Source organism: Mesocricetus auratus, unplaced genomic scaffold (genome assembly GCF_017639785.1).
Source record: "Mesocricetus auratus isolate SY011 unplaced genomic scaffold, BCM_Maur_2.0 Super-Scaffold_100007, whole genome shotgun sequence".
Classification (NCBI taxonomy): domain Eukaryota; kingdom Metazoa; phylum Chordata; class Mammalia; order Rodentia; family Cricetidae; genus Mesocricetus; species Mesocricetus auratus.
This window is the reverse complement of record NW_024429191.1, coordinates 54346589-54368683: the sequence shown is the minus strand read 5'-3', so window position 1 is coordinate 54368683 and position 22095 is coordinate 54346589. Positions and strand designations below refer to the sequence as shown.

The 22095-nt window shown below is 49.3% G+C and overlaps 1 protein-coding gene across 1 annotated transcript in view; it reads left to right on the top strand.

Annotated features, from left to right (window-relative positions):
• Positions 1–22095, top strand: part of Rph3al (rabphilin 3A like (without C2 domains)) — a 133609-nt gene that overhangs the window by 95301 nt on the left and 16213 nt on the right. The window contains 1 exon segment of the mRNA XM_040749163.1: positions 15056–15230. Within this exon segment, the coding sequence (XP_040605097.1) occupies positions 15056–15230 (175 nt within the window).

The following is a 22095-nucleotide window of genomic DNA, read 5'->3' as shown; positions in this document are numbered from 1 at the left end:
CTGAGGCCTCTGCCTTAGTTTCCAGTGTCCTGGAGAGGTTGTGGCTTTGCACAGAGCCCTGAGAGGAGATAACCATTCACCAAGGAGGCCCAGGGGGCAGGAGAGTCTGCCTTCCAGATGACTGCATGCTCCAACAGGGGTTGAGGGTAGGCAGAAACATGGAGCATTCTTCTTGACCCACCAATATGCGCACATGCGCGCTCACACACACACACACACACACACACACACACACACACACACAGTGCATTTTTAATTATCCTGAGACTGATGGCATTGCTGTGGGGAAGGGATGGCTCTCAGTGGTCAAGCCCTTGCCTGACAAGCCTCAAACACAGGACTCTATCCCAGCACCACCAAAGAAGAGGAAAAAGAAGTGTTACTCTTCAAAATGCAAACGTGTTAATACCGCCTGGGAGGGGGTCACAGCCTTCAGTTAACACCTCAGCAGCTAGGAGCTGGCGCCTTGGGAAGATGAGAGCTGGAGAGTTGTCTGGGTAGGGAGGGAAGCAGCCAGGGAGAGGCTGCTGACAGCTCTGCCCGGTGGCCCTGGTTCTCCCACACTTGCGGACTCCAGTTCATGCAGAACCCTGAGGACCCTGTGCGGGAGGGAAGGCGCACTGGGGTTGGGGGCAGGGGCAGGGGCAGGGGGGAGGAGCCTGTCTCTAAGAACACTTGGTTTTTGTCCCCCCAAGCTCAGTCTGAACACACAAGAGGTGGTTGATCAATGCTATCTGAACACCCACAGCTCCCTTTCTAGGGGTGATGGAGCAAGCAGGAAGATAGCTAAGCACGCCCTCAAACAAAACGAGTGCAACAGAGGACAAGTTAAAGAAAGAGGGGGGAGAGCGCCTCCCGGGAAAGCACAGGGCTGGTGAGAGCGCCTCCCGGGAAAGCACAGGGACCCATGTAACCCATGGTGGCCGACCTGTAATCCCAAGAGGCAGACAGGTGAATCCCTGGGCCCCGCTGGCAGGACTCTGTCTCAAAAACCAGAGTGGTCATGGCCAGCAAGGTGGCTCAGCAGGTAAAGGCACTTGCTGCCAAGTCTGACCACATGGTATAGGGAGACAAATGACTCCTGCAAATTGTCCTCTGACCCCACAAGTATGTTGTGTCACAAAAATAATGTTTTCTTTCAAGAGAGGCAGCCAGTTCCTCGAGAATAGCTTTGCACCTGAGGTTGGACATCTGACCTCTCCACACACACATGTACTTATGTTCAATTCACATCTGCAGACACAAGAACACCCATGCATATACATGCTCACACACACACCCATATACATACACACAAAGTCAGAGGTAGGGAGAAAGAGATAGAAAGGGCAAGAAAATTGTCTAGGTGTGCTGGTGCACGCCTTTAATCCCAGCACTTGGGAGGCAAGGGCAGGCCAGTCTCTGTGAGTTTGAGAACAACCTGGGTATGTAGTGAGACCTTGTAGTATTTATTTGTTTGTTTGTTTTGAGACAGGGTCTTACTGTGTAGCTTTGGCTGTTGTGGAACTCACTGTGTAGATCAAGCTGGTCTTGAATTCACTGAAACCAGCCTGCCTCTGCCTCTCGAGTGTTGGAATTAAAGGAATGATCCCTTATGCTCAGCAAGACTTTGTCTTTTAAAAAAGGTAAGAAAATTAAGTATGCTAGAATAGCAAACCCTGCCAGTTTTCAATTTTGTTGGTTGTCATAGATAAATGACTGACTGACTTACTGATTGATACAAATTATATATTATAACTTTTTGAATATTCAAAGCAGTTCTGTTCTATCACTTATATTATAATAGAAAAATAATTAACTCCTCCATCACCATGAAAAATGAGGTTAATTTGTAGCCATTTGGTTTTCACTGATACAGTCTGAAACTTTGGATCCAGTTGTTCCCCGATTCTTTTACAGCTCCTGTTGAAACAATGTCTTTCATATTATTATATTTTGTAGGTCTGTTCGCATCAGCTATTTAAACCACATGCTGCCTTTAAGCCCTTGGGCACTGAATTTTCTAGTAGCACAGTCCCCTCCCCCACCTCCAGGCTTTTGATCCTTTTAGTCCCTCTGGGTCAGCTGAGCTGCCACACCTTTGAGCAATGTTTTTTTGTTTTGTTTTTGTTTTTCTCTTGCTGGTTAGTCCGCTGCTTCTGCCAGGCTTAATGACAGACAGTCCTGCTGAATGAAAGAATAGAGGGGGCTTCATCTTGACCCTAAGAAAGGCAGATGCCAACCTCTGCCATGGTTGCAAATGTGGCCACCAGGCTGTGTGACCTGCTTCATACTCTTCTTCAGAGCGGGAATAGCCCTGAGCACCATCTGGCAAGACAGCTCAGCTGGTAAAGGTGCTTGTCACAAAGCCTGAAGACTTGGGTTCAATCCCCGGATCCCACACCATGTCAGGAAAGAAGGGACTCTGAATGCTGTCCTCTGACCTCCACACATGTGCTGTGGCACAGCCCCCAACACACAAATAATAAAGGGGTAGTTTTATTTTAATTTTTAAAAAGAAAACCTGAGGGGCTGGAGAAATAGCTCAGTGATTAAAAGCACTTTGTACTTTTATAGAAAGCCTGTGTTCAGTTCCCAGCACCCATGTCAGGCAAGTCATTGTCATCTGTAACTCCAGCTTCAGGGGACCTAACGCCCTCTTCTGGGCTCTAGGAGCAACTGCACTCACATGCATACGTGTACACACACACACACACACACACACACACACACACACACACAGGGTGGGGGTGGGGGAGAGTGTTAGAGTTGAAATCTGTCTTTAAAACAGAAAAGAAAACCTGAGCAAACACCCATGGTGTCTCTTTAGGAATTCTGGTCTCTGTCCATCTTGAACAGGCCTGAAAGCCATGGGACAGCAGGTGACTCAGCCGTTAGAACTTTGGGCTTGGACGGGCCTGACCTGGTTTGAGCAACAGATCTTTTCTAGCAAATACCTATTTAGAACAAGTCTGTCCCATCAGCTGATCTCACACGGGCCGCTGTGCTGGTCAGGCTTCCATTACTATACAAATAGGCGCTATGGTCACCCTATGAGGAAGAAAGGCTTGTGTGGCTCACATTTTGAGGTTTTAGCCTGTGATGAGACAGGCCGAGTCGTTAGGCCTCTGAGCAGGAAAAGCTATACTGCCCACCCCCCCAGTGAAAGGCAGAGGAGGGGGCACCAGACCCACCATCTGCTTCAAGGAACATTGCCACACTGATCTGAAGACCACCTGCTAGGTCCCACCTCTTAAAGGTCCTGGCACCTTCCAATGACACTCTGGCCTGGGGACCAAGCCTTTAGCACAGGAGTTTTTGAAGGCTACACAGAGAGATCCAAATGCTAGCAAGCCCAGCTAGACACTCTTGGCTGCCATTGTGCCTTTCTCTTCCCTTTTTCCTCCCTCCCTCCCTTCCTCCCCCCCCACCTTCCCTCCCTCCATCCATTTATCTCTTTTGTACTTTTAGTTTCCATGCAGGAACATGGTTACGTTGTAGAGTGTGCTCAGTGTCTCCTCAGACTCGCTGAGCTTTTTGGACAGATGCACACAGTACAACACGGAATGTTCCTTGTTCTGTCTGTGTGCACACTGTGGTTCCCATCTTTGTGGCACATTTCTCCAAGTTCCTGGGGTGCTTCCAGAAGCCCACTCCTCGGGTTCACTATGAATGGTCAACATCTTGTTGATGGCAGGCCGCCCTTCATTTTCCTTGAAGGAACCAGTCTTCCAGGCCCAAGTTGAAAAGGGAAAAGTACTAGGGATTGTGGGAAGAAAGCCACATTGCAAGTACAACTTCTGGGTCACTGAGTGGGGGGGAAGGGGCTAGATTTACCATGGCTTTGCTTTATTTTTAAGATTCATTTATGTAATCGTGTGTATGTGTGTGAATGTATGTATACCATGTACATGCAGGAGTTCCAGGAGGCCAGAGGGGGTTGGATCCACTGGAACTGGAGTTACGGGCTGTTATGCACCACCTGGGAACCAGACGTGGGTCCTCTGCAAGAGCAGTGCTTACTCTTAACTTCTGAGCCGCCTCTGCAGCCCCTCCCATGACTTTTCATACCCGGCTGTCACCACAGAAACCTAGCTACGTACCATCCGGAAGCCTCAGGGAATAACATGGCTTCCTCAGCTTACATCCGGAAGCCTCAGGGAATAACATGGCTTCCTCAGCTGTGTGGTGGCCCAGGCCTTGTTCTTTTCTCTCTCTAACCTCGCTTTGCTCCCTCTCATCTGTTTCCCACTGTCAAAGTCCTGGCTCCTGGCGGCTGGGTGGGGACAGCACTGTGTGTGTGTGTGTGTGTGTGTGTGTGTGTGTGTGTGTGTGTGTGTGCGTGCGTGCGTGCGTGCGTGCGTGCGTGTAGGGGGCACGTCTTCTCCTGTCTTGCTCCACTTATGAAAGTATTTCAGTTTCTGCATTCCTTCCCTCTCCTTGAAGCCACATCCAGACCCAGTATTCCAGCCAGACACTGCTCCAGCTCCCCACATGGGGACCTGCCACGCATTAACATTCAGTTATAGATCTGTTATGTTTTCACTTTAATCAGAGGAATGCATGTGGTTTAGAAGCAAAAAACCAAATTGTTTGGTCAAGTGTCAGCCAGGAGAGGCAGCTGCACGCTAGGCCTCCCTCACCTAGCCCACGGCACCCACTGCTCACGTGCTGGGTTTTGTCACTCTCCTTGTGATCCGCCAACACAAGATACCCGCTGTTGACTCATGCAGTAAGAGGTGAGGAGCCTGGCCTCGACTGCTCTGTTTCCTCTCTCCCCTCCTAGCTTTTGATCATTTTAGTATTTTTAGCACTTTAATCACATTTATGTGATATTGTGCCCCCCCCAGCATTGTATCCACCCACCCTGGGAGCTGTGGCTGTGGAGGCTTCTATCCCTCCCTCCCTTCCTCCCCAGTGCCCACCTCTCTGCTTTTCTAGATCTTACCTTCACTGGCAGTTTGAAATTCTATTGTTTAACTGTCATTAGTTCTTCCATGCTCAGTGATTTGTACCCAGGGTCTAATTTACAGAGGTGGCTCTGTGATTACTTACAGATTCTGGGAGATGGGGTCATCATGCCACCCAGGCCACAGGAGCAGCCAAGGGAAGGAAGGCACAGGCCACAGAGGTTTGGCTAGTTTGAATATTTCCAGCAGCCTCTGTCCGTTTTCATGGAGTTCTTGTCTGGCACCTGGGTGGAGGTTACTAAGGACAGAGGAAACACCAGATTGGCATGATGGGTTTCTTCATGTGGCTTCTCATCCTGAAGGTTTCTGGGGATCTTCAGTGGTCCCTGCTGTCCCAGAACCTCCCACCCTCCAGGAGACCGGCAGGTCCAGAGGTGGCCACAGTGCAGCCAGGCTCTGTGTCTTGCAGTGGAGAGAGGGTGAGGCATTCTCTCTTTGGAAAGTTCTAGATAAAAGTGATTTCCCACTAATAGACTAAGAGCTCATCTTGGAAGGGAAGAGAAACATCTAACAATATTTGGAGCCCCCCCACCAAGAGCTTACTATGTTCAAAGGAGGGAAAATAGCTGTCTAGCTGAAAGGTATTGGAGGGGGCAGGGGGCAGGGCAATAGGCTTTTGTTGGTTATGCTGTGGAGATTAGAGGTATCAGAACTGTCTGTCTGTCTCTCTCTCTCTCTCTCTCTCTCTCTCTCTCTCTCTCTCTCTCTCTCTCGCTTTCATTTTCCTGCTGTGTGTGGGTGTGTGTGCATGTATATATACATATGTGTGCATGCTCAAGATTGGGGCAGCTGTCTCTCCTCTACCATAGCAGGTAGACCTTTGATGACCAGTGTTAAAAGCACCATTTTGTCACAGGCCAGTTCCTGTTGCTTTCAAGACTGGGTCAACCTGGAGCTTGTAGAGCGGGCAGGACACATTCTCCTTGAAGACAAGAATACACGCTTTGTTTGCTGTGCCTTATCTGTTTGTGCTGCTGGTCACTATTATAGTAGATTCCCCGCTAGGTTCAGGCATGGCTCAGACACAACCCTGCCCTTGAAGATCTCAGTGTCCCAGGAAAAGGAATTGACAAAACTGGACATGATGGTGTACAACTTGAATTCCCACACTCGGGAAAGAGCTAAACAGTGGGCAGACTTGGGTCTTCAGCCTCCCTTTCTCCATCCTTGCCAACAGCTACTTCCCCAGACTGTCCCCCTCCTTGCACCCAAGCCTGGGCAATTACCACCTGCTCCTGCCATAGACATTTAGGAAATGCTGGTGATTAGCGATTGTTATTGTGGTAATTAAAAGTCCCTGGGAACAGCTTGGCTAATATCCATCAGTATCTGCAGTCAGGTTGGCTGTGAGCTGAAATGGTAATGAAAACCTCGAAACCCAGCACAAAGCAGTGGTACCAGGGAACATTAAAAGCTGTCAGACGCCCCCTACAAACACCATGGCAGCCATGTGAGCCTTTTCTCATTAAATGGTATTTTCAAGGCTGGCTGCTTTGCTGGCCTTATCACAGCAAACCACACACGGGGAGCAGCAACTCTCCAGAAGGGAGTATTTTCCCATTTGTGGACCTAGGCCGGGGTGGGGGCTTGTCCCTCCAGAGGGCTTGTCCTGGCCCTGGTCTTGGGGAGGGGCCAAGTGTTGGTGTCAGGCAGTGAGTGATGGGCCTGGGTGCCCTGGGCAGAAGTTGGATGCTATTGTCATGCAGGTTGTAGAATTGGAGGGAGCCGTGAGGCAAGAGAAAGTCAGGATGTCTATGGACAGGCATGGATGGGATTGCTGCTCAGAACCTGGCCCAGCTGGCTTTCCCACCACTCGCCTTGCCAGGCCTGCTCAGCCATGTGGAAGGTGATTTCCAAAATACTGACAGTGCGTTTGGGGCCACGTGCACAGGCACGCCTCCTGTGCTGAGTGAAGCACCTGTGCTCCAGACCCTCTGATGGGGGAGGGGGCTCAGGAATTGCTGCTCCTCCCGGCACTAGTCCAGTATCCCAACCAGGCTGAGTGGCAGGGTAAGCCAGTGGACCGTCCACCTAGAGGACAGTGACAAGATTAGTATCAGACCAGAGTCTTTCAGAAGTGACCATTCCATTGGCTAGCTGCAGACCTGCCCACAGACCTGGGGAGACACGGCAGGCTGGCCTGGAGGGCTGTGCGCATGGAGCGCGGATACTGGGATGAAGCTGATATGTTTGTATGGAGTTTGGGGGGTTGAATAGCGCCCTGCAAGGCAGACTCCTGGCCGTGCATGCTACCCTGCCCCGCGCTTCGGGTGCTGAGTTCTTTATCCTGTCTTCATGCAGCACTTTGCGGATGAGCGTCTTTTGAAGGGAGGCAGGGTGGAGATGGGTTTCTATGGTAGATGGGAGAGCTGAAGCATGGGTTCTGCAGGCTGTGCCATTGCCAGGGAGCAGCAGGAAGGGCACCGCTGGGGAGATGCCCAGGGTCTTGCTCTCCACCAGCACATTTGCTAGATGCTTCTCTCATTCCTCTTTGAATCTCAGATAATAAGTCCATTTTGTCAACAGTAAGAACTTGGGTGAGGGACTGGAGAGATGGCTCAGGGGGTAAGAGCACTGGCTTCTCTTCCAGAGGACCAGGGTTCAATTCCCAGAACCCACATGGGCAGCTCACAGCTGTCTATATAACTCCAGTTCCAGGGCTTCTGACACACTCACACAGACATGTATGCAGGCAAAACAACAATGGACATAAAATAAAAATAAATTACATATAAAAACTGTTAAAAAACACTTTTAGGTGGAACTACCAGGTCACTTCTAGGCTGGGGACACGGCACGGTGGCAGAGAGAGCACTTCCTCAAGGAGGTGACTTGCAGCCATCAGTTCTGTTGTTTAACCAGTGTTTACTGAGCATCTACTCAAGGCTGACGTGTGTTAAGAACTTGAAGGTACAGTGGTGAGCAGACGGCCATGGCTCTCCCTCCTGGGTGACAAAGCCCAGTGGGGGAGACAGCTTAATTTAAGGACCAGCCAAGAAGTCCGGCTCTAGCTTCCAACGGAATGCTGCAGCGTGTGTGAGCATTGATGACTGTGCTAAGTGAAATGAGCCAGGCTCCACAGGCTAGTGTCTGGATGATTCCACTGCAACAGACTAACTTAGGGAGGGAAAGTAAAAGGTGGTCACCAGGGGCTGAAGACAAAGAGGAACTGCAGGGTGACTCTGCTGTCCATCCTGCAGCACCTACATTTGGTGACCTCAAGACCCTGCAATGCCTCTCCCATGGAAACCGCTCCTAAGCAAAGTGCGCAGACTCGAGGGATCTGACCCAAGGCCCTCGCCCTGCGTGTGTCTGTGCATGTGGTGATTGTTCCCTTTCCTGGGGCTTCTCATCTAAACTTGTAGATGTGCCTTAGACCTTTGAACGTGATCCGAGGCTGTAGCCAACAACGAACTCATGAGTATACTGTGAAGAGAGCCCTAGCCAGCTCCCAGGAGTGCAACAGTGGGAACAGTTCCAGTGTCATCAGAAGACCTGAGTTCATTAGGCTGAACCCGAACACAGCCAACCTGATTTGGGAGATGAGGGCTAGACACTGTAGTGTTGGTGGAGACCACTTCTTATTAACACAGCACAGTTGTCATGATACATGGCGGGGAAGAGGCCAGCCTAGATGCATGAGACCCTGTCTGAAAAACAATATAATGCTGTGTTGACTTTAGTCAAGTCCTGAACTTGTTGAAGCCTCAATTTTCCCATCTGGAAAATGGAACCTTTGGCACCAAATGCCTTGGGAAGAGGGAAGGAGACTTTCTATCCTTGTATTTTGTGGATTTTAGACCAATGTGTGATGCTACCTTAGTTCATTTCTGTTGTGGTAACAAAACACCAGAGACGGAGCAATCAATAAAGTATAGAGGTTTCTTTGGGTGCTTTCTAGGATTTGGAATCCCTAGAGCATGGTGCCTGTGTCTAGTGAGGGTCTCCATGCTGTGTCATGTGGTGAGACTTGTTTGTGCACTTTTACTTCTTTACTCTGCATACAGGATGAACACAGAGGTCAGAGGACAACTTGTATGAGTCGGTTCTCTCCTTCCACTGTGGGACAGGCCCTCAGACTTGCCCATTTCAACAGCTCCCCCATCCCTTTTTACAAAGATCTATTTTTAGTGTATGTATGAATGCTTGCTTGTATGTATGTATGTATGTATGTATGTGTGTGTACCATGTGCATACAGGACCCCACAGAGCCCCCAAAGAGAGCATCACACACCCTAGAACTGAAGTTATGGGTGGTCTTGAGCATGTGGGTGCTGCGAACTGAACCTGAGTCCTCTGCTGGGTCAGCATGTACTCTTAACTGCTGGACATCTCTCTAACCCCTGATTTTTAAAATGGTGTGTGTGTGTGTGTGTGTGTGTGTGAGCGCACACTCAAGTACGAGTGAGTGTGTGTGTGTGTGTGTGTATGTGTGTGTGTGTACATGTGATTGTAGGGGCACAGGTGACTCGGGACCTGTGGGAGGTCGGAGGGCGACTTTGTGGGTCAGTTCTCCCTTCCACTGTTACGTGGGTTCTGGGGATTGAACTCAAGTTGCAGCAAATGCCTTTACCCCGAGCCATCTTGCTAGGTCTACATGCCACCCTTGGTCCTAGGGATGGGACCAGAGTGCTCTGGGAAGCACTCTACACTGAGTGATATTCTCAGCCCTCTTTTTATTTCTTATTTTGAGACAAAAATCTCACTAAGTTGCCCAGGATAGCCTTGAGCTCACTCTAGCTTAGACAGGCCTTGAACTAGACTTTCCTGCCTCTGCCTCCTGAGTTACTATGATCACAGACTTGTGCCAGCAGACTCAGCTTCCTCCTCCTCTTAATAAAGTCACCAATAATACCACCCTGGAGGACCCACCCCTAGGACCTCATGTAATCTAACTGTGTTCCAAAGGCCCTACCACCAAATGCCATTAACTTACCTGAAGATCAAGCTTTCTGTCGGGTCCGGTCTGTATTAGCCCCACATTGTAGGAGCCTGCTGCACCAGCACCACAAGCAACTCCAAGGTATCAGGAAAAGAGAGACAAGACGTCCATTTGTTTGTACTAAGAGAATGCATGTGTTGTCTTTATTGCCAGGAGAGAGTGTGTGTGTGTGTGTCTTCATTGCAAGTGCTAAGAGGTCTCTCCCTTGTAGGAGGGAGGAGCTTTTTATACAGGTTTACAGCACAGTGGAAAAAACCCCAGGTAGAGAGATCGTTGTTTTCCTCCTGCTAGATGTTGATGTCAGAGGGTCAAGGCCAGGGCAGTAAGCCAGGACTAGAAAACAGAAAGCACTTGGACTGGAAAACAAGTTGCCCTTGTAGGCTGACCAGCAACTCACAGAGACCCCATGGGGCTGGGGCCCAACATCTCCCCCCTTCTTTATATATAAATTAGCACCTATCTCAGGTGACTAGGATGTTAATGTCAATCTTAGTATACAAAAACAAACATTTATAAACAATATTTGGGAATGTGGGTGTCGTTCTTTCCAAACTACTTCCTGCTGTTAAGGGGCGCTGACATATCATGGGGATCATGACAAAAAAACAAAAACAAAAAAACAAACCCAGAACCCTGTTGAAGTTCTTGTTTTTGTGGTCTGTAAGGCTGTATCATCTCAGCTGTTTTAGGTGTTGGATCACCTGGGTCACTGTTTCAAGTGGTCTTGCTTCATCAAACCATACTAGTCTGGAAGGAACCCACAGCTTTTTATGTTCTGTGGAAACAAAAGCAGAAATTCTTTTTCCAAGTAACCTGTCCTTATATTTAAATTTAGAAGTCAAAGCATTTTTAAAACATGTAAGTTGGATTAATTTAGCAACATTAATAATCAATTGTCTTTTAGTAGTTTTTGTTCCTTTCTCAGCAATTAAACAATTTAAAGACACCACAACTGTACACAGTATCCAGACTCTCTGTGTATTTTTCATTCTATATACTTTTATCTTTTCCTTTTCTTTTACTTAATACCAGTATCTCCTTGCTAGATGTTGATGTCAGAGGGTCAAGGCCAGGGCAGTAAGCCAGGACTAGAAAACAAAAAACACTTAGACTGGAAAACAAGTTGCCCTTGTAGGCTAACCAACAACTCACAGAGACCCCATGGGGCTGGGGCCCAACAGGAGCCATTTACCATGGCCTGTTGTCTTTGGTGCTCTGATCAGAACCAGCCCAACAACCCCAGGTCCAACCCTGAGTGGGGGTGTGTGGACAAGGGAAGGCCTAGCTACCCAACAGCGTTAAAGATGAGACAGAGATATTTGGTCATAACAGGAGGGCTCCCAGTTAATACTGAAGGCCATGGTTTATTGTTCCATCCTCTTCAGTAACCATCCAAAGATGGGGCAATGGTAGAGGACACCTGTTATCATATATAAAGGGCTGATAGCAAATATGTCCCTGAATCCTAGAGACACTCCTTTGCACCACTTACTCAAACCCTCAGGCACCCACACCAGCAAGTCTCACTAGCCCCCAGGGTGGGTGTAGACTCCTCATGGCTCAAGTCTTTTGTTATTTAGGAGTCATTCCCCACTGAGCCAGGCTGTCCAGTGGCTACCAGCTGACATCTAAAAGACAATAGAAATTCTGAGCTCTCAGAACTCATGGCCAGGTGAAATATATTTCCAAAATATCATGTAAGCCCTGGCAGCCTTCTCCTGAGAAGAGACAAGAATTCTTCAGACCATAGCAGTTTCCAGTCCAGGAAATGTAAATGTGGGGGGTTTTCTCACCGGGACTCCAGAGAACATTCCTCCCACTGTCCGTGCTGTGTGAGACACTGAGCCAGGGTGAGACTCCGAGCTAGAGTGCTGCCTAGCATGCTCAAGGCCCTGGGTCCCATCCCTGTGCACCACCTGAGAAAGGAAACCATAGCAGAGCCATCTAAAGCCAGTCTCTCTGTGCAGACAGCAGTCTCTGAGTGCTGCACTCCATGCCTGTGTTCTGGACTCGGAAGTCCCGTGACCCACAGCCTAGAGCTGAGGAGACCCCTTGTCTACCTGGGAGCACTAGCTGTGCCAGGTGTAGTCAGCTTAGCGCTATCAGTTTCCGCAGCAGACATGGGGGTGGGGAGTGAAGTTGGGTGCTAGTAAGGATGGGGTGGGGTGCAGGGTAAGGATGGTGGGGTGCAAGGGGTGCAGGGTAAGATGGGTGGGGTACATATGAGGGATGTGGAAGTACAGGGGAAGTAGATGTGGGGCGTGCAAGGCGTGTGTGTGTGTGTGTGTGTGTAAGTGTAAGGTGGATGGAAGGTGTGTATGGTGTATGTGTATAAGGTGGATGGAGGGTTGTGTGTGTGTGTAAGGTGGGTACAGGGTGTGTGTGTGTGTGTGTGTGTAAGGTGGATGGAGGGTGTGTGGAGGGTGTGTAAGGTGGGTACAGGGTGTGTGTGTGTAAGGTGGATGGAGGGTGTGTGTGTGTAAGGTGGATGGAGGGTGTGTGTGTGTGTGTGTAAGGTGGGTACAGGGTGTGTGTGTGTGTGTGTGTAAGGTGGATGGAGGGTGTGTGGAGGGTGTGTGTGTGTAAGGTGGATGGAGGGTGTGTGTGTGTAAGGTGGATGGAGGGTGTGTGTGTGTAAGTGTGTGTGGGGGGTGGAGGGTGGCAGCCAGGCAAGTTCTAAGTAGGCAGCATGGTGTGTTCTTTTGTCCTGTTGGAGAATGCTGTGCACACCTGCACTCTAGAGGCTCAGAGAAGCCCTTCAGTGACATCTTAGTTTCTTCCCAAATGTGCATGACCTGGGATGGTGTGCTTGCTCTCTGACACTCTCCCTTTCTCGGCTTTTATTATAATATGCCACAATTTAAATATGACCCCGTGGATACTTCACAGTCAGCCTACCCTGGGATTCTGATCCTAACTCTCCATTTTAAATAGGGTATTTGGCCCATAGAGGATAACATTGTTAATCCTTGTCACATAGGGTGACCATAGTGATTGCAACCATAGCATCTATGGGGTGGCTGCCCTGTACCTAGTGCAAGGCTTTGATGTTTTAAGTCCACTCATGGGTCTGATTGTCATGGCCACTCTGTGAGATGGTGCCATCCCAGACCTGCTGGTGGGGAAACTGAGGGTCCAGGAGATCCAGTGTGTCCAAATCACACAACAGCTGGACGATGGCCCCAGGACTGACTTTGAATGCCTGCGTGGAACTCTCCAAGCCTAGCTTTTCTCTGGGAAGGTGACCCCAGCCCTCCCTCGCTCCATCCCTCCTTACTCAGTATGCTGAGCACATCCCCTCCATAGGAAAGAGATTATGCAGCTCTTGGATGTTTCTGAAGTAGGCATTAAGGGTTTGGGGGACCTTATCTCAGTTACTACTCTGAATTCTAATATGAGGCTCTTGGAGATTCCAGTCTTTCCATGTCTGTACAGAAACCCTCAAGGGAGAGCTTCCAGATACTGTGACATGGCCTAGCCATGTTCCTGAAGCCCTCTGTCGCCCTTCCCAGAGCTCTAGGAGGAAGGCACTGTGGGATGCTAGACACAGTACTGAGCACTCCCAGCTTGGCAGTAATGTCTTTGCTTCACCAATGAAATGTGAAAAGCTCAGAGAGGTCTATAACTACCCAACACTGCACAGCCAGTGTACACGGAAGCTGCAGTTGATTCTGCCTTGATCAAATGACCACTTGAGTCATTGGATTCTTTTGACATTGATTCCTCCAATGGCGAGTGAGAAAGGGGATCCATGCTGGGGATGACAGGCTCAGAGGGGTTCCTAGAGGTTTCTCTGACTGTCATTCCTATTCTGGACAAGGGTGGACACCTTCAACCTCTAGGGATCCATCCAGCTTTCTGGGTGCCCTTCTCAGCCAGCCCTGGGGTGACCATTTCCTTTTTTTTTTTTTTTTTTTTTTTTTTTTTTTGGTGTTTATGAGACAGGGTTTCTCTGTATTGTTTTGGAGGCTGTCGGTCCAGCCCAGCCTCGAACTCACAGAGATCCACCTGCCTCTGCCTCCGAAGTGCTGGGATTAAAGGCGTGCGCCACCACTGCCCGGCTTTGGGGTAACCATTTCACTTCCTCCCAATTCACATCTTCTCCAAGGGGAGGAGATAGGGCCCAGCCTACATCATCTCTCTCCTCCCAGCAGCTCTGAGAATCCCTGATGGCTGTGCGGAATGGAGGGGGCTCATAGGAGGCCTAGGCCCTCAAAAGCACAAAACTGAGCTAGAAAAGACAGAGGATGCACTATGTTTGTACTCTGAGAGCGGCCACACCAAGCCTGAGACACTGTGGCACTCCTGGGCTTCTCTGCTGAGGGACAATGGTATGAACCAGAGGGATGTTGTGCAGGAGTTAGTTTAGAATAGTGAGAGACCAGAGACATTCTCCTTGAGAATCTGGGGCCCGAGCATGGGATCATGGGAGGCTCCACGACTGGTTGGCACTGGATGAGCCAGCTGCTTGAGACTGGATAGGTTCTGTCGTACTCAGCCCCAGCCTCAGCCCCCATAGATAGAGAAGGTGCGGGTGAGCCAACTGGCAGTGGGGGCCCAGCCCGGGTGAATGGGTCAGGAACCTAAGCACTTCCTGCTTGTGAGCATTTGTGTGCCAGCGGTGGAGAAGGATTGCACTGGGCAGGAGGTGGCTAGGCAGGCTCTTAGATTCTGGTGGGTGATGGGGCAGACACGAGTAGCAGTGGATGATTTTCATAGCACTCCTTACATGCTCTAAGGCATCACCCTGCTGCAATCCTAGTGTGCAGAGAGAAGCAAGAGAATATGGGGTCAGTTTTAAAACAGGTGTGGAGGTAAGCTGGGCGTGGCAGTACCTGTAAGCCTTCTGGAACCTGTAAAGTGGAAGCAAGAGGAAAGGATGTTCCAGACCAGCCTCGGCTACATAGCAGGACCATGAATAGATGGGTGGGTGGGTGGGTGGATGATGGAGAGTTCATAGAACTTTCTGCAATGTGTCTATTCTGGGTCCACCTGTCATGTTGGCTTAAGAGGACTGAGGAGAATTCTCATCTATACTCTGTTCTGGATCTCATGTTCTCCCATCACCTCGTTGACAAGCAGGAAATGAGGAACAGTAGGGCTGCGTGGAGAGTAGCATGCAGGGAGAGAAGGCAGCTTCACTTCCTGTGTCTCTCCTTCCCAGGTCTGGAAGAGGTCAGGGGCCTGGTTCTACAAAGGGCTCCCCAAGTACATCTTGCCCTTGAAGACACCTGGCCGGTCTGATGATCCCCATCTCCGACCTTTGCCTGTGGAGCCCACAGAACCCCAACCTCAGAGAGCAGAAGCCAGCCGTGTCTACACTTGGGCCCGAGGGAGAGGTAAGAACTCTGTGTCCACTGTGGGACTCTGGGAGTCCTCGGCCCTAACCTGCTCCTGAACAGAGTGCATCTCTGATGGCAAGCACATTGGTTTCTCGATTTGCAGGGACACAGCCAGAGGGGTCCTTCAGGAACTGCTCTCCCAGCAGGACAGTAACTCAGGGGCAAGAATGCCACAAGGAGCACTGTGGCTCTTTGCAGGAATGGGATGTCACTCCAAAAGCTTTTTTTTTTAATTTATTTTTATTTTATGTGCTTTGGTGTTTTGCCTGCACGTATGTCTGTGTGAGGGTGTCTGATCTTGGAGTTACAGACAGTTGTGAGCCGTGCTGAAAATTGTACCCAGGTACACTGGAAGAACATCCAATGCTCTTAACATCCCCAAGCCATACCTCCAACCACAGCTTTTGTCTTTTTCTTGCTTGTGGTGCTGAGGATGGAACCCAGGGCCTCGTACACAGTAGGCAAGCATCTCCCCAGGGAGCCGTCCCCGCCCCCAAGTCAGCAGGCACATTCCAACTGATCACCTTTCTCAAGCAGGCCTGCAGCACCTCTTTCTCTCACCGGTTTCTCCGCAGAAGGACACTCCTGGCTCTCTAGCTCCTAATGAGCAGGGTGACCTGGTGTCTGTGGTGACTGTCCAGAGGTGAGTGTGCCCTGCTATGATGGCAGTCAGTGCTGTCTTGTGGGTACTTTTGTGTTTCTGGTTTTCTTTTCTAAGTCCCTCCTCTCACAGAAGCTGCAGGAGGTTCTCAAAGTAGATATTCAATAGCGCCATCTTATAGTAGCCACATAGCCTGAGGCCGAGAGCGTGGGACCAGAGCTGGGTTCCAGGGCAGGCCCTTCCCCTTTGGGTCTGGCTTCTTCTGCCCTGCAGTGGCCACACTCCAGCTGATGGCTTGTCTCAGAAGAGGTAGCCTCAAGATCACAGGCCTGGCAGCAGCTTTGAAAGGGCTTTGGGAGGTGACCTGACTATCTTCATGTCATGTGGGCTGTTCTTTCCTTATCAAAAGGGTAACACGTGTTTGTGATAGAAAAGTAAAGGTCACCAAGCAGCAGGCCTCAGAAGGTGAAAGCCCTGTGAGTCACCCTTGCAAACAGCGTCGCGTTAGGCACTCGCGGTCCCTTCCCAGGTAATTTTCATCCTTGTGCCACTTGGCACTTTTCACAGCTGTCTCTCTCCATCCTGATGCTGCAGCTCTCCCTGGCATGACTCAGTCCTGTGTCTAGTCTCCCTGATGTCACAGACAGGTGTGTGGGATGCAGGGCAGAATGCAGGGGAAGACCTGGAGTGTGGACTCCTTGTATGTAGGGAGACTGGGCCGTTGCCTCACAGAGATGTCATGGCCACAGAACCTGAGGAAGCAGCCATCTTTCACCCTGTCCCTCTGTCTGGGTACACCCTTATCCCACAGTCTAAAGCAAGGGATGTGACCTCAGAAACGGAAGCAAATGGGCCAGCAGGGTCAGCAAGTTGCTAGGGGCGTCTGCACAGAGAGGCCTGAGGCCTGTGTAAGCAGCTGGGGCCCAAGTGCCCACTGTAGAGTCCTCACCACACACCTGCTCCTAGTCAGCACACACACACACACACACACACACACACACACTTATCACTGGTGCATACATTCACAGGCACATGTGCTCACACAGGTTCACATCTGTGTAGATAGGCATACATGTTCACACACACAAGCAGACACTTATGTACCCTGGGCACCTCCTCGGCTGTGGAGACACAGATGATGGCCTTTCTTTAGCACAGGTGTGGAGGCCAGCATCCCCACACATTTGGAATCAGCTGGAAGCATAGAGGCTCTCTGCAGGAACTGGCTCTCCTTCTGAGGTAGTGAGGTGCAGAGCCCACAGGCTGCTGTGTCAGGCCTGTTGGAGCCCCATGGTCCACGAGTGACTTTCTTAAGGCCCACAGGCAGCAAGCAGAGCAGGGAGGAAGGACTGCTGGTGATCACACCTGTGCTCACACTGAGAGAGGCCGCCAGGGAGGTGTTGGATAGAGCAGGGCTTAATTCAGAAGAAGAGCTAGCGTCTGAGGCAGTGGAGAAAAGCCTAGGAAAGACAGACAGCGGAGTCGTGTCCATGAGGAAACCACAGTGCAGGGCTGGCCAGAAGAGCTGCAGAAGAGCCTGAACTGATTGATAGTGTGTACTCTTCAGCTGCTGAGGCCTGGTGCAGGGCAGCTTCTGTGCTCTCTCCAGTCAGTCTCTGCTTTCTGGCTGAGGGCATTCGCCTGACTGTCTGAGGTCTGGCCGTGTCCTCCACAGGGCACAGCCCTGGCTACTGTGTGAGACTAGACCAGCTGGTGTGTGGGGACCATCCTTACCTAAGGACACTCGAGTTAAGGACTGAGATGAGGGACCTTCTGGTCCTTCCCTGTGTCTTCATGGTAGCTCATGTAACCTCAAGGTGAGGTCCATGGCAGCCTATGGGCAGGGCTCTGTCACTCCTGCCTCAAGGAATCCTGGGAGATGGCAGAGGCTGCTATTCTGGCCCCTATGTAGCTGTTGGACTCCAGGGAGCAGACAGCCCTCAGCAGGCAGCTGTGAGAGTGTAGGGTGGGGCTGTCTCCATCTGTCCAGTCCTCGCTCTGAAAGTGACTTCCCCACCCACATCCTAGCTCACCATCAGGTGCCCAAGAGCTTGGCAGCTGGCTGGGCTCACAGCTTTGGCTGTGACCTAGAGCAAGCTAGCACTCATGACTCTTGCAACACCACACTTGGGCTGACTGAGCTCAGGAGGGGTCAGAGTAGCCAGCACTGCAGGTACTATTCCTACCACCCTGAAAAGTCCTGTGTCAAGAGCCACATCTGTCCTCAGCAGGCCGGTACCTTAGCACACAGCACAGGAGCAGCGTAAAAGAGATGCTCTATAGATGTGCACGCAGATGAGTGAGCCACGTGCCAGCTTCTGAGCCTGTGGAGGGAGCTTTCGTTACAACACAGGTGCCTCTGGTCCATGAGCTGCTAGATGGACCCAAGAAGCCACTTGCTCTCTAGGAAGCTCTCTTCCTGGCCCCAGGCCTTCGGGGACTCCAGGCCACCATCTTCCTCCTGCCACAGGGATGGAGTTCAGGCTGGCACCAGCTCACCAGCTCTCTTCAGCCCCCACCCCCCACCCCCGTCCCAAGCCTTGGGCTCCAGCACCTATGCCCCCACCTTCTCCTGTTCACATCCTAGCCCTCCCTTGTTTCCTTTCTTGTTCCCTGTTGGAAATGTAGAGGTTAGCAATAGAGATAGGTTATAAATGTTTTTGCTTTTAATGTTATTTGTGTGTGTGTGTGTGTGTGTGTGTGTGTGTGTGTGTGTGTGTGTATGCACACATGCCACGATGCATATGTGTGGAGGCTGGAGGTCTACTTTGTGGGATGCGTTCTCTCCTACCTTTATGTGAGTGCCAGGGATTGAACTCGGGTCACCAGGCAAGTCATCTCACTGACCCCAAACTATGAACTTTTCAATACACACAGGGATCGAGGGGTTAATTGATATTTGCAAGATAGATGCCCTCCCATCCACCTCCCTGTTTTTTTATTAATTTTTAATAATATAAGAAAACAAGTTAAATAATTCATCAAGGAATGAAAATCAGGAATGTCTTCTGTTTGTCCTTATGCCATAGCCCTTGACCAAACACCCACTGAATTTAGGCATTTAAATGTGCTTTGCAGCAAAAATAAACAGGCTCTTTCTGGCCTGTGACTGTTGCTTTTTGCAGCTGCATTTATTTGTTTATTTGAGACTGTCTCACTATGTAGCTCCAGATGGCCTGGAACTCTGGTGTAGACCAAGCTGTCCTCGAAATCACAGAGATTTGACCACCTCTGTCTCAAATGACAGGACCAAAGGCGTGTGCCATCATGCCAGGCCTATCACAAGAATGTCACGTGCCCCTTCCAGGATATTAGATCTAGGTTTTACTTCACTTTTGAGGCTGAATAAAATCCCATGAACATTGGGATTTCCATTGTTCTCTATCAATGGACCTTAATGTTGTTTTTAGATTTTACTTTGAAATATCTTTAGGCCTGGAAGCTGTGAACTGAAGCTTGGGCCATAAAATAACCTGGTCATCCACACTGGGGCGGTGAGGCTGTACATCTTTGCTGCCTCTGTACTGTTGAGGGTTCTAAGCAGGCCAGTACACAGGGAAGAAAAACAACATTTCACTGTTTTTATGTCCACATCCCAGTAGGTCTCCCTACACCTATTTATTGATTTTAATTCAGATCTCCTGTCTTTCGAGCTGCTAGAGGGACCCAACACTTGGGAGGTAAGGGTGGGAGGCTTCTGAGTTCAAGACTGGCCTCAGTTTCATATGAAGCTCTAATGAGTTCCAGACTAGCCTGGGCTACAGAGGAAGCCCTTGTCTCAAAGCAAAAGAAAATCTTATCAGCTGATAAGGCCCTGGAAGCCATGTTTAATCAAAATTCAAATCAAGAATCTCCATCATTTGCTCATATTTGATAGTTTGGCTTTGTTTCATTGTGAGTTGCATTATTTTTCCAGGTGCTTGGGATAAATCCCAGCCCTTGAGTGAAAAGTGCTCTGCCACCTTCCTGTGCTCCAGCATTTTTAGGAGTTTTTGTTTAATTTTTATTGTGTGTATGAGCATTTTGCCTGCATGTATATGTGTGTACCATGAGTGTGCACAATGCCCACAGAGGTCAGATCCCAAGTAACTGGATTTACAGACAGTTGTGAGCTACCATGTGAGTGCTTGGAACTGAACCCAAGTCCTCCACTGAGCCGTCTCTCCTACCCCTTATTAGTTTTTAATTAATGTAGTAAAGCAAGGAATAAACCATCTCTTACTATTGGAAATGAACAAAAGGAATCTATCTTCTTTGCTGTTGATGTGTATGCCAAGAACTCCACCAACTCCAACTAAATGCCCTAGGATTAATAAAGAAATTTAGAAATTAACAAGACTTAAGATAAATCAATTTAGCTGGGCAGTGGTAGCACACACCTTTAGTCCCAGCACTTGGGAGGCAGAGGCAGGCAGATCTCTGAGTTCGAGGCCAGCCTGATACAGAGCAAGTTCCAGAACAACCAGGGCTACACATAGAAACCCTGTCTCAAAAAAACAAAAATTTTAAAAGAGAAATTGTTCTTAAAAATCAATAGCTTTAATCTATACTGACTAATTAAAAATGGAAGTGAAGCCGGGCGGTGGTGGCGCACGCCTTTAATCCCAGCACTCGGGAGGCAGAGGCAGGTGGATCTCTGTGAGTTCGAGGCCGGGCTGGACCGATAGCCTCCGGAACAATACAGAGAAACCCTGTTTCGTAAAAACCAAAAAAAAAAAAAAAAAAAAAAAAGGAAGTGAGAAGACCTATTTGTAATTGCAACAAAAAGTTATTTTATGCCTTGCAGAAGACATTAAATAGAAATTATAGGGACTGGCATACTTATTGTATTAGTATGCTTAGGCTGCTGTAAAAAATACCAAAGACTGGGTGGATGGTTTAAGCTACTGAAATTGATTTTCTCCCAGATCTGGCTGGTAGAGCAAGATCAAGGTGCTGACAGGACTTGTCTGTGACCCTTGTGGTGCAGTGAATGGCCACCTTGTTCAGTGTGTGCGTTTGAGGACAGCGGGGTAGACAGCTCTCTGGCCTCTGCTTGGGAGAATACTCATCCTGTCGAATCACTCCCCACCCTAGGGCTTCATTTAACTCTTCCAGATACCTGGAGTTTAGAGCTTCAACATGAATTAAGATTGAGAACACAAACATTCAACCCACAAAAAGGATAAAAATTAAGCCCTGAGCAGAAAATCAGGTAAAAACCTCAATCCTACCAGGTAAGGTGGTACTGCCTTTAATCCCAGTGTTTGGGAGGCAGAGGAAGCCTCTGTGAGTTCAAGGCTAGCCTGGTCACATAGCAAGTTCCAAGCCAGCCAGGGCTACATAGCAAGACACTGTCTCAAAAAGGAAAAAACACTCTTTCTTAATTCTTCCATTTTTATATTTTTACAGTTATATAAGATCTATCTGACTCCGTGTGTGTGTGTGTGTGTGTGTGTGTGTGTGTGTGTGTGTGTGTGTGTAGACAGACAGAGTATGAATGTGTATGTGTCCTATAACATGGATGGGCCTGAAAAACTTCCTGCTAAGTTCAGGAAGTCAGAGTCAAAGACTTCCCATTGTACGATCCCTTTCATAGGAAATGTCTAAGGCTAGGCAAACCCATAGACAGAAAGATGCATGTGCCAGGGGGCGGTGGGAGAGGAGAGACTGCCAGTGAGGACAGAGCATGAAAATATTCTAAAGTTGAGCAGTGGTGGCAGCTGCCCGGTGTTATGACTATACTGTATTCCCCCTAAAGAGTGAATTTTATAGGATATGAATTATGTCTCAATTTAAAAGCTTGTGAGGAACTTAGAGTAGCTATTATAGAATACACAAATAGATGAATGGACGGGAATTGAAGTGGAGTAGGCCCAAGAACACATAGGAAGCTGAACAGGGACTTTTCGGCTCAGCAGGGAAAGGCACACTGATTTAATAACCAGAGCCAGTGTGATTCAACTTCCGTGTGCATCCAGAAACATATTACAGCCCTAATGCTAAGAATAAGATAACAGGCCAGGTGGGGTGGTCTGTGCCTTTACTCCCTGCTACTCAGGAGGCTGAGGCAGGAGGATCATTTGAGCATAGATTTTAAGCTTAGGCACCATAGTGAGACCCTGTCTCAAAACCAGTCAGTCATCGGGAGTATGAGAGATGGAGTAGATGTAGCTCTCTGTGTTACTAAGAAAAGCTGGTGACAGCTGTGGGACAGGTAAGCTGACCTCCTGGGCCAGTTAGTGCCTCCAGGGAGGCTCATCTAGGTGAGACACTGGCTCT